Source organism: Mirounga leonina, unplaced genomic scaffold (assembly GCF_011800145.1).
Source record: "Mirounga leonina isolate KUSES-001 unplaced genomic scaffold, KU_Mleo_1.0 Mir_127, whole genome shotgun sequence".
NCBI lineage: Eukaryota > Metazoa > Chordata > Mammalia > Carnivora > Phocidae > Mirounga > Mirounga leonina.
Window position 1 is genome coordinate 78,479,861 of NW_023270316.1, and position 12,682 is coordinate 78,492,542.

General features: G+C 34.9%; 1 protein-coding gene across 10 annotated transcripts in view; it reads left to right on the forward strand.

Moving 5' to 3' along the window:
- The window catches only part of ZDHHC20 (zinc finger DHHC-type palmitoyltransferase 20), an 80,882-nt gene that overhangs the window by 28,874 nt on the left and 39,326 nt on the right, over positions 1–12,682 (forward strand). For all 10 annotated transcript variants that reach the window (XM_035003706.1, XM_035003705.1, XM_035003704.1 and 7 more), the window contains exons 2-4: positions 1,758–1,784; positions 5,879–5,982; positions 11,955–12,075. In XM_035003706.1, coding sequence (XP_034859597.1) covers positions 1,758–1,784; positions 5,879–5,982; positions 11,955–12,075 — 252 coding nt within the window. The remainder of the gene's footprint in view (positions 1–1,757; positions 1,785–5,878; positions 5,983–11,954; positions 12,076–12,682) is intronic.

Consider the following 12,682-nt stretch of genomic DNA (forward strand, 5'->3'; position numbering starts at 1 on the left):
ATAGTCTTATAATCTGCAAATAGTGATACATTTGCTTCTTTTCCATTTTTAAACTACTAATTTATTTCTCAGAATTGTGTGCCTTGTATAGTGCTTCCCAATCATTTCACAGCATTGAAAATTGTATTTTTAGTGTATATTAGCATAAATGGGAAATGCTTTGTGAGGCCAGAGGGGACCAGCCCAGGATCTAACTACTCTAGTGTTCTACCAGACTGACCTGAGATGGGTTGAGAAGAAGCCCTACGCCTCTCTAAAACAGTCTTTAAAAAAAAAAAAAATCATGAACTTGCTTATTTTATTTCTAAACCTTAGTGGGACTACTTCTATAGTGTTTCTCATTAAATTATGCTGGTTTGGGGATTGAAGTAGATATATTTTAGTTTATTAAGGAAGTGTCCAGGTACTCCTCTGATTTATCAATAGATTTTAGTCAAAAATGGTTATTGATTAACAAACATTGCTGAAGCATTGCTGCTGTATGCCAGGCTTTAGAACTAAAACAATGAATAAGGTGAGAGACACTATAGGAAATAATACAAGTCAAAGTAGACTTGAGCTCAGATATCTGTCTACACTACATGTACTAGTTTTGTGATCTTAGGCAAGTCATTTAATTATTTTGAGCCTTAGCTTACTTATCTGTAAAATAGAGCTAATAATAACTTTTAGAGTTGTTATTCTAAGACATGATTGCACACTTGTGCAGTCCAGTAGGGTGAGATAGACATATTACTAAGTAATCGCAAAAAAAAAATGAGGTAGTATGGTAGAGATGGAAAAATGAGCAGTGGCGATATAAAGAAGTATCTGCTCTGCCTAAAGAGGGACTCAGGACAGCTTTACAGAGGTGACAGTATTTAAACTGGGCCTTGGAGGATGAATAGGGGAAGGCACAACACCTGTGAAACTGCTTGATGTATTTAGGAAACTGCCATTTGTTCAGGATAATTAGATGGTAGGTATGGGCAAATGACAGACTGGAGAGGTAGACAGATTGTCGATCACAGAGGGACTATAGTTGTTACTCTGAATATTTTGGGCTTTATTATGTAAGTGACTGGGAGGTGTTGAAGACTATTCAGCCATCAGATTTGCTGGTTGTGAGGTGTGTTAAGCCAATAGTTGAAAGTCTTTAAGCTATTATGTTGGAGGAGAGCCTGAAATAACGCAATGGGACAAATTGAGAGTAGATGACAGATTTGAAGAGTCATAGGTAGTAGAATTAACAGGACCTAGAGGCCATTGGACTATCTCTAGAGAAAGAATAAATAGCAATCCCCAGGGTCTTAGGCTAGGAATCAGAAGCACTCTAAAATTAACAAGGATAAGTTCCTGTACCTTTTTCTATAGAAAAACACAAGTTGTCTTGAGTATAGCTTGTAAGTTTGGTAAGGTACATCACAGACTGATGACATGAGCACCATAGAGGAGGGTCCTATTCTTTCTGTAGGTGTCAATAAAGTAAGAGCTAAAGGAAACCTAACTATAACGATATTAATAGACTTAAAATTAACAAAAGTCTGAAAAAAATTTTAATGTGATTGCAGTGTTGATAAAGAAAAATTTTATGTTTAACATTTTAGTGTTTTTAGGGTTTTTTAAGTGCAATCCTGAATTTGCATTAGTGTTTACATTTGATAACTAAATTTTATTTTTGTGAAAATGATGTTAAGATGAGTAGTCAATCTGAAATAAAATGTATGTACAAATTGTTTAAAGTGTATTATTTATTCACTATTTTTCTTCTATTCTAGTTACTCTCTCTGGAAATGGAGAAAACGGTAAGGCACCTTAAGTCTCAATTTAAGTAGAATACTTATGGTATCCTAATTGTGACCCACATAGTTTTTATTTAGTGATGACTATATGTGTTTTTGTTCTCAGAAAGAAAATATATGTTTTTAAAGTTTAAGTAATTAAAAGGAGATACAGTATTGTGTTTATTCCTATTCAATATATTTTCATTTGTGTTATTTATATAAATTGAAGTAGCTGTTATTTTGTAAGGCATCTAGTACCCAAACTTCTTTGATATATTTATGTACATATTTATGCCTTGGATATTCTTCAGAATGCTTGATAGTAGTGACTCAAAGATTTTTAATACCAGTTCTAGCTAGGGTTGAGCAGACTTTGTTTCGTGATGTCTAAATTTTATTTATGGTTCTCTTGTTTATATATTTGTTAAAAATAGTACTTTACTACTCACAGACATTTAACAAAATAACCAGACTGTAAATTTGTAAATTGTGTTACTAGTTCATTTTGAAAGGGAATTCTACTTTTTATAATGACTAGTTAATGAGATAATGCCTAGAGGGAAAAATTCATTGCTCAGAATTTCACCAAGCTAAAAGAAAATATTAAGTCTATTGAGATCTAATTTCAAAAACGAAATTTGATTTGAGATATGAAAATTCAGAGGATTTCCAAAATAGTTGGTTAGAAATTATTAATAAATATTTATTCTTATTGGAAATAATTAGGCATTAAGCATGTAAATCTCAAGTTGCCTTTGAATCTGATTTCTCAATTCTAGCCAGGGTTGAGGAGGAATAAATATAGACTCAATCTTGGTAGGCTTGATTTTCTTCCTTTAAATCAAAACTTTTCTATATGTGAAAGCACAGATACAGAAGGCAGAGAACTTCTGAAAGAGTACTTAGGAAAGAACATCTAACTTGTCTAATTATTTCTTGGAGCTATTTTCCCCATGTCTTTCAAAGAGTCTTTTGACAAGGTTGTTTGCCTTTTTGTTTTTTTAAATTCATTTATAGGTGATTTTTGAATCAGACTTTTTGATTTATAGATTCAGATTTTGGGGTTGCTTTTTTTTTTTTTTGCTTTGATTTAATTTGCTTAGTTAACTAAGCTTTTACTTTATTACTTCTTTTTTTTAAGATTTATTTACTTTAGAGAGAGAGAGAGAAAGCACGAGTGGGAGAGGCAGAGGGAGAGGGAGAGAGAATCTCACACAGACTCTGTGCTGAGCACAGAACCTAACACAAGGCTTGATTCCAGGACCCTGAGATAACAACCCAAGCTGAAACCAAGAGTCGGCCTACCAGCTGACTGTGCCAGCCAGGCACCCTGTTTATCTATTACTTCTAACTAATGGTTTATAGCATGTATATGTGATCAGAAGTTTTCTTATTAACAATCACATTATTTCAAATTTATATAAAAGCAGTATTTCCTGTTATCCTTTACATTATAGTTTGCTATTTTCCATTTGTTAAGTACTTATTACATTCCAGGCATGATGCTAAGAGATATATCAGTTTGTTTGTTTTTTTTAACTGAGGGTTAAGATTTTTTAAAGCAGACACCATTTTGTTCTTATATCTATGGAGAGCAGAAATACTCTAAAAATATTTTGGGAGTATATTTTATATGCTGACCTTAGTTGTAAGTAACTAAATGATTAAGAAGTTTAAAGTACCTCAAGGTTATCATTTATCTCAAAGCTATACAGTAGAATACAGATGAGGATTGACAAACTTGACTGAATATGGCGGCCAGGCAAAAATTTTTAAAAGTGAAGTGAGCTAGGTGAAGATAATATTGCAAACTCGGTAAATGGCCTCAGTGTTCATGTAACAGTAGGAAACTGAGCTCCAGTATACTTTTCCAAAGGAAAATCAAATGAAGGAATGATATTGAATCCATTAGGTAGACCATGAGGTTCAACCTGGAGGGAACAGAGATGGTAGAGAATGCAGATTTTGAGAAGCCAAAATTTTCAATGAGGATGATAATCAGTTTTAGTGGACATGAAAAGAAAGCAAATTTGAAGATAGAAGGAAGTTGTGGTAAGGTTTTTGTCTTGGCATCAGATGTTGGCTCTGAAATAGGATGTGACTACTAAGATGATGGGTAAAGTGGAGGAAAATAGACTTCTAGGTATGACATAATGAAAAGAACCTTGGATTTTTATCGAGCAGATATGGGTTTGAATCCTGGCTTTATCATTTACTAAGTGACATTGGGCAGGATATTAAATTCTCTGCACCTCGGTTTTCACATTTGTAAACTGAAAGAATACATTCCAGGACTACAGTGAGGGTTAGAAATAGGGTACACATTATATACCTTCTAATAGGCTTTCAGTAGGTGGAAGTAGTGATTTGAGTAGCTGTGGTCAAATACGGTTAGCAGGAAGTCCCAGTGTTTTATAATGCATTCATCAGTCATGAGTCATGCACATGGAGCTATTTCCCAGGAACATCACAGCCAAGGTGGAGTCGAAACTATGAACAACACATTTACACTGGCCATTGAGATGGACTGGAGGGAAGGAGAGCAGTCGGCTTTTGCAGTGATCCAAATGAGTTAAGCAACAGTTTATGAGCTGTTACACTGGCAGTGAAAATAATGAAAGAGAGGAACTAGAATTTGAGGTGCTTTGTGCTGATTAGCTGTGCGATGTGAGGAGTTACTGGGCCCTGGCTTCCTGTGGGACTCATGGTTCTGTTCTCTTAGACCATATGTGCCCCAGTATAATTGCAAAAGAAAAGGCTGGGTCCAATGAGTTGTTAATTTTTTTTATCATTATTTTATTTAAAAAGAACATTTTTTAAAACCAAAAGTGAAAGGAGAAATAACCTCAAAGGAAGGATAGTACTTTGAATTGTTCTTTGCAGACCAGTGAAAACGTCTATCATTCCTTAAACTTGGGAAACATGGAAATAGGGAACGTGCAAAAAGAACCAGGTTTTGAGAGGAAAGATTCTTGGATAGTAATAATAATAATAGCCAGTATTGGGGTGCCTGGCTGGCTCAGTCAGTAAAGCGTGTGACTCTTGATCTCAGGATTGTGAGTTTGAACCCCAGTTGGGTGTAGAGATTACTTTTTTTTAAAATGGCCAGTATTTATTAAGGATTTATTATGTGCCAGATGCTGTTTTAAATGTTTCTCATGTATTAGGTCATCAATATTAAGCAACTAGCTTTAATAAAACAAATTAAGTGCTTTAATTAAAGTCTGAGCAGATTAGAGGGGGAGTATAGTATGAAGAGGTAATGAATTCTAAAAATAATTGAAAAGGCTTATGTGGAAGAAGTAATATTTGATCTGAACTTTAAAAATGAGTAGAATTTCAAACTTTGAAGCTTGTGTCTGCTTTGTTTTCTTCAGTGGATTTGTGGTGCCTCATTCCAAACAGAAAAAGTTAAGCACCTGGTAGATAGTTCTTGCTTCCTATGGAAACTAGTCCTACTTCTTTCAAAAAGAAAAACTGTAGAACACAACAAAAAGCCCTAAATTATATCAGTGATAAGTTAATATTTGGAGATAAAGATGTTAGAATGTTTATACTAATCCACTTGTGAAACAGTTACTGCAGAAATTTTAAATGGGTAAAAATTTTTCGTTAGTCTATGTTGAAAGGAGAATGAAATTTAGTGTAATGTTTCTGGTTAATCCAGGAACTGAGTTTTTCAGATTACTCATTATCCACAATGGTGGGACTTCCTTTATTACTTTGTAATTCCTTGAATTTAATGTTCATAGTGATGGAAGCTGTCTTAAATAATTTTTAAGTCATTCAAAATGTAATTTTTAGGAAGAGCTTGAAATTCAGTGAGTGAAGAGGGTGTTTCAACTTAAATGTTCAGCAGTTTAATAAAATCAAATCTCATCTCAGGCTACAAGTCTTTACTTATAAACCAGGCTGATAACCCTTAAATGCGGGAACTGAATCTGTAATGGTAGGTCATTCAGATAAAGGAGTTTATAAATTTGATGTCTTCAGTAGGTTTGGATTAAGGTATTTATTGGATTAAGCCTCCTGACCCTAAATATTGTGTTTTAATGTAATGCTTTTTCCTGTTTTCACCTGGATTCAATGAAATGTTATTTGTTTTTATTTACCAGGAAAGGCCGTTGTTTACCTTGTGGCTTTCCATCTGTTCTTTGTTATGTTTGTATGGTCCTATTGGATGACAATTTTCACATCTCCCGCTTCCCCCTCCAAAGAGGTAAATTTAATGTTGGTAAATTACCAAATGCTGTAGCTAATTATGGAATTATTTTCCCTGTGTTACCTTTGTTAAAACTTTATTACATAATGCATTTGTTCTGTTTCCGTTCATGAACTTGCTTGGTGACTCCACATTGTGAATGTGAGTCGTCAGCCTGGTCTCAGATACAGCCCACTGACTTAGCACACTAAAAGATTGATCATAGTTTACTTAATACTGGTATTTTTCTGCCATGCTATATAGTCTTAAAGACATACATTTTTTTACTGGACTAAAAAATCTTAGGGGACAGAATTGAGTTAGAAAAGTAGAGTGTATTTTTGGACACCTTAACATATTTTCTCAGGCCTGAACAAATATGCTGCAACTAAAGAAAGTTTTAATTGTGGGAAACAAATTGTCTAGGCTGTTGTTTGTTATACTTTAATATGGCTAGTGTTTCTTCTAATTTGAGGTTCCACTGGGAAAATAATGTGAGTAAATATTTATGTAGAGTAAATTTTAAGACCAGTATGTTTCTCTTGCCTTGACATAGCTGACTGAAATCTAGTATAACTAGATGGCTAAGAATGTACCCTCTGGTGTTAGGATTATCGGAGTTTGATTTTCTGCTCTAACACATTACTTAATGTCTCTGAGCCTCCGTTTTCTTATTGGAAAATGGAGCTAACAGTAGTGCCTGTTTCTGTAAGATGTTTGTGAGGATTGAGATTTATTCAGATAAAGCTTTTAACACAGTACCTGCCACATGGTTGGCAATCAAATATTAGATGATGATGATAATTATTTCCACTCATATAAAATTCATCAAAATTTGTTAAAAATTATAGACCATATGTTTAAGATAATATCAACTTCCAATTAACTTTTTATAAAACATATATACAGAAAAGTATATATAAATGTATACCTGATGGATTTTCACAAACCAGACCTTGAGCAACCACCACCAAGTTGAAGAAACAGAACATTACCAGCATCTCATAAGCGTCCTCATGCTCCCTTCCAGCCACGAAACCCACTGTCCTGCCCCCTAATAGCATCAGTTTGTTTTGCCTAGTTTTGCACTTTACATAAATGGAATCATACACTCTTGTGTTTGTGTCTCTGGCTTCTTTCATTAACATTCTGTTTGTATATTCATTCATGTTGTTGCATGTACTTGTGGAGCATTCATTCTCATTATTGTTTAGTATTCAGCTGTGATAAATAATAATTTAATTGCTCTGCTGTTGATGGGCAGGGGCATTTGGGTGGCTTCCAGTGTAAGGCTCTTATAAAGAGGGCTTCTGTAAACATTCTATAGCATATACCTATGTATATACTTACATATATAGAGAGAGAGAAAGAATTCTTTTGGGTAGGTGCCTCGGATTGGAATTGCTGGATCATATGTTGTGTGTACATTCAGCATTAAGTAGAAAATGCCAGTCTTTTGCACATTTTTTTTTCCATTGGATGCTTTTGTTTTAAGGGGTAGTGAAATCATCAATCAAACGTAGTGTTTCTTAAAATATATTCATCAGACATTTGGTAATAATTAGTCATCTCTTAAAGTTATGTTACAAAATGCCATCCATATCTTTTTTTTTTTTTTTTTTTAAGATTGATTTATTTTTAGAGAGAGAGCACATGTGTGCAAGCGGGAAAAGCAGACTCCCGGTAAACACTGAGCCCGACACAGGGGCTTAGTCTCATGACCCTGAGATCATGACCTGAGCCAAAACCAAGAATCAGTCACTTAACCGACTGAGCCACACAGGCGCCCCACAAACTGCCATCTATATCTTAAGCTCCGAGTTGAAAAGGAGCTGATTTTATTTAATCATTTACTACTAATGATGGCTATTGAAAACATAGCATGTATTGAAGTAAATAGTTCTTGTTATAGGAAATAAAAAATAGAAAAAGAGGGGTGCCTGGCTGGCTCAGTTGTAAGAGAATGTGATTCTTGATCTTGGGGTCATGGATTCAAGCCCCATGTTGGGTGTAGAGATTACTTAAATAAATAAAACTTTAAAAAAGTAGGATAAAAACAATTGGTAATACTTTTGAGAAGCAGTATAGTACAGGGTTGTGAAGGACTCAGACTCTGGCTCCACACTGCCCAGGTTCAACTCCTGCCTCTGCTACTTGCTAGCTGGGTGGCCTTGGAGACTTGCCTTAGCTGTCTGTACCTCAGATCTCTCCTGTAGAATGAAGGTGATAGTAGTACATACCTTATGGGATTGTTGTAAGTATTGAATAAATTAATAATATATGTAGTTAGTAATAATAATATATACTAAATAGTATATGTAAAGTGCTCAGAAGGATACATAGCACTTAATAAGTGCCATTTAAATGTTATTTATTTTGGTGGTTGTTTGTCATATTGCATCCATTTAGCATTCAGCCGAGGGCTTAAGCCTTTACATCCACTCCATCCTTCATGCTCCCCTATTTCTAGAAGTTCAGCTGAATACGCAGGCCTGTGTCCATTGGCCCTGCTATGGCATGCTCTGCCTTCCCCGTCATAGAACTTACCATCTAGTTTCATAATTGCCTATTGACTTGTATGCACCACCTTATTATCAGTTTTTGAGGGCAGGGATCATTTTTATGGTGTCCTGCACTACATCCCTTTCCCCACTATTTAGCACATAGTGGGTGTTCACTATTGAATGAGTTAATTATTAAATCATCAAGGGCCAGCTAAGTTAAGATGCAGTGACAAGCAAGAAAGAGCAGGAGTTTATGGTTCTCTTTCTAAATAAGCTTCCAGTGTGCTGACTGAGATAGCTCCTTACAATGGTTACAGAGCCGTGAGGTCGCTCCTAAAGTAACTGTATTAACAGGACTCTGTGAGCTGAGAGGTTAGAGCAACACTTGGGAATCAGACCCAGGGAAATTGGTTGAGTCTGAATAGCAAAAACACTACATTTTTAGGAAAGTTAAGTTATAAATATGGGTATTTTTTTCATCCTTTGTCAGCAAGTACTTGGCACCTACTGTTTGTCAGACTGTGCTAGGCTCTGAGAATAAAAAGAACAAGAAAGACATGGTCCTTACATTTTAAAAGGAGAGGCAGATGGTAGATAAGTAAACAAACAAAATAATTATAAATTGTGATAAATTTAGATAACTTAGAATAAGAACATGATGATATATTAAAGCATAAACAATGAAAGATACTAGAGGAAAAAGCTACCTTAAGTAGTATGGTCAAAGAAATCTCTGAGGAAGTGTCACTTAAACCAAGACTTTTGTAAGTATCTCTTTCACTAAAGTGTTAGCTTTTTGAAGGAAGAATCTTTGTTGCTTATTGCTGTATCCCCATTGCCTAGATTCAGACCTCGTATGTAACAGGCAGATTGCTAAATACGTGAATGAGTGAATGGTGAGGAGGCAGCATATGAAGAGCTGGCAGGCATCTTCCATCACTAAGTGTCATCTTTAAAAAGAAAATATGGCCCCATCACTTCTCTGGTAATCCTACAGAGGTTGCCAATCAGCTACAAGATAAAGGTCATGCTCATTTGCATGTACACAAGACCCTTCATGAACTAAAATCTTACTAACTTCATCTCCACTGCTTCTTCCTGGAACTCGATAGTCAAGTAATGTTTTGCCCTGACTATACCATGCTATATTCACATCTTTGTGCTTTCTGTATGCTGCTCCCTTTACCAAGATTCTCTTTCCCTCCTTGTTTTCCTGGAAGATTCCTGTTTATCTCTCAAAACCCAGCATAGGTACCACTTCTTCCAAGAGTCTTTCATTGACAGTCCCCACCCCCTCCTAAGGGAATTTTTATCATACCTGGTAACATATTGTACTATGCTGATTTGTAAGTTATATTTCTTTATTGACATGGCCAGCATTCCTACTGGACTGTAGAAATGTACTTTTGAAGGCAAGGGCCATATTATTCATCTGTGGATTCCTATTACCTGCGCAGTGCCAAGTTCTTAATTGGTATCTAATACATATTTAAATTGAACCATCTGAACACTGAATTTAAGATGATGGCATTTCATAGTTTGAATTCTGTTTTGTAGTTTTTAATGAAAACTAGATGTATAGTAATAATTTCCAAAGTCTAATCCATTTTAAATTTTGTTCCATTCCTCATCTAAAATTCTGGTGTCTCTTGAGATTTTCATTTTAAGTTTTTCATAATTTATAACATTAGTCCTTAAGGAAAATTAATAATGTTGAGGCCTGGAATAGTACCACAGGCTAGAAATATGATAGCCCAGGGAAATCTGTTCAGATTTTACAAGGGAACTGTAAAATTTGATTGGAGCATCTCCTATCCAAATATACATTTATCATCATACCAAATGATTCTTATACTCTACTGTGAATGCTTCAGAGACACATGTCAGGGAAGAACTTTTAATTCAAACAAGTTACCAGTTAAAATTCTCTTAAAAGAGAATGGGCCATTTTGCAAAGTAGGGAAGTATTTCAGTACTTGAAAGTATTCACGAGGGAGTGGATCTCAGAAACGGCGTCTGAAGATTCCTACCTCCCTGGGAAGTTAGATAAGTGACCTCCAAAGTCTCAGCTTAAGATTATGGGAAACTTTTCTGACCTCTTTCTGTTCAATTTGTCTGTGTTAACTTCTCATGCCTTAGAAGTAAATTTGGGGATTTCTTATGCCATCAAGATTTGGTTGTGGGAACCAGGAAAGGTAATCTAAATAGAGTCTTCTACATCCTAAACTGTGGTGTTTGGTCAGGTTAGAGTAACAGTCTGTAAAAAGCAAGAACAGTTATTTTACATTAGCAATATGGAGGGAAGCATGGTAGAGTAGAACTCAAAAGACTTGTATTTTAATATCAGCTCTGCCAATAATTGTACAATCTTAGAAAATTCGCTGAGCCTCTTGGTATCACTGTTCCCTCAGCCCAGAGCTCTTTCTACTACTATGCCAAACTGTTGCCTTCTTTGTAACAGGTTAGGCTGCACTGATAAGCTAATACTATTATTACTGATGATGAAGCATCAAGAGTATGGAAAGTTTTGGTAGTGAGTTAGCAGGTAGATCAAAATACTTGAATATAAAAACTCCATTCATGACTCTTTAGGCCTTTTCAAGCAAAACCTTGCTTTTGCTTGAAAAAAATTGAGAAACAGTACAGTTAAAATACAAGACATGATCAAGAACAAGTCTCAAGCCATTTTTAGTTTAAAAGGAAATGCTGTGAAATAAAGACTGATAGAAACTGAAAGCTTTTGTTTACATGAAATTAGAGGCATAAAACTGAGGGTCCTTGAGATGCTGGGATGACATGAGGAGCAACTATAAACAAGTCCTTTGTAAGGAAAATGCTATTTAAGAAATGAACTGGAGGCTGGCCACACTATGGGAATAAAAACTTAAGAAATGGAAACTAAAAATAGCATAAAGGAATTAACTCTTTGAGAAAAGGAGACTATGCTTGCTTTGACAATCCTTAATAATTTTGCAGAAAGTATTCCTATTGGTTAGCTCTTTAAAAGCTAAAACAGAGTAGTAAAAGAATGACTTGTTGACCTCACTGAAATATTTGGCCAGAAAATGGCTGGACCATGTGCCTATGATTTAACCTCTTAACCCAAAGCCAGTGAATCTTGGACATCCTTCCAAAAATTAAAATTTTCTTGGCACTAATTTTCAAACATTAAAATTTTTACTAATAGAAAATATATATATTAAGCCCTTTTTGGTTGGAGGTATTTAATTTTTTCTGTAAAATACAAAGATGCAAAATTTTCTAGTTAACATTTTTTCCCATCACTAGTATAGAGGGCAAATATTTCTTAATCTGTCAAAGGTATGTAGTTTTGTTAAAATATACTTGATTTAGCTTCTTTAATTTGAAAATAAGTTTTGCCTTCATAGAAGAAAATGTGTTTTCAACAAAGGATGAAACTTTGTTTTTCTGAGCATAATAGTTTATGGGATTAAAAAGAATTAATAGTTATTTCTCCTTTTATAGTTCTACTTGCCCAGTTCTGAAAAGGAACGTTATGAAAAGGAATTCAGCCAAGAAAGACAACAAGAAATTTTGAAAAGAGCAGCAAGGGACTTACCTATCTACACCACATCAGCTTCAAGGAGTAAGAAAAACCAGTCTTAAGCTTTCCTTGCGAAGGAATTTTTAAAATATGGTTAATCCTGCCAAGATATATCTGCATGATTTGACAGTTACATCGATATTGTGATTGCTACAGATAACATCTGCAAAAACAAGATTTTCCTGTGTTCTGTATCTTCTGTGGTATTTCAGATGTACATACATTTGTACATATATTGATACAGATTTTTTAAGGGGCTCACTTCTCTCTGCATTTTTTTTCTAATTCAACCTCATGGCTAAAAATGTCACTTGTTATTCTTAGCAAACCATCATTTAGAAATTCTGGTTTGAATTTGAATATTGTGTGTCATCATGGAGTCATTTTTTAAAAAATCAAGAATGTGCTAACTTAGAATGGAGAGGAGTAAAAGACACAAAGGGGAAGAATCCTGTCAAGTTTTAAACCCAATACTCAAAAGAGCCAAAATTTGAACTCAGGTTTGTCTGGTTACAAAGATGTTGGTATTTCTACTCTCCCACTGCCTATTGACATAGGTGACTCCTGCGGCACCTTCCTTTTCTCAGGGTGACAGTCTTACAATACGAATGAATTTATGAGTGGCCAGTGTAGTCACTTAAGTATAGGA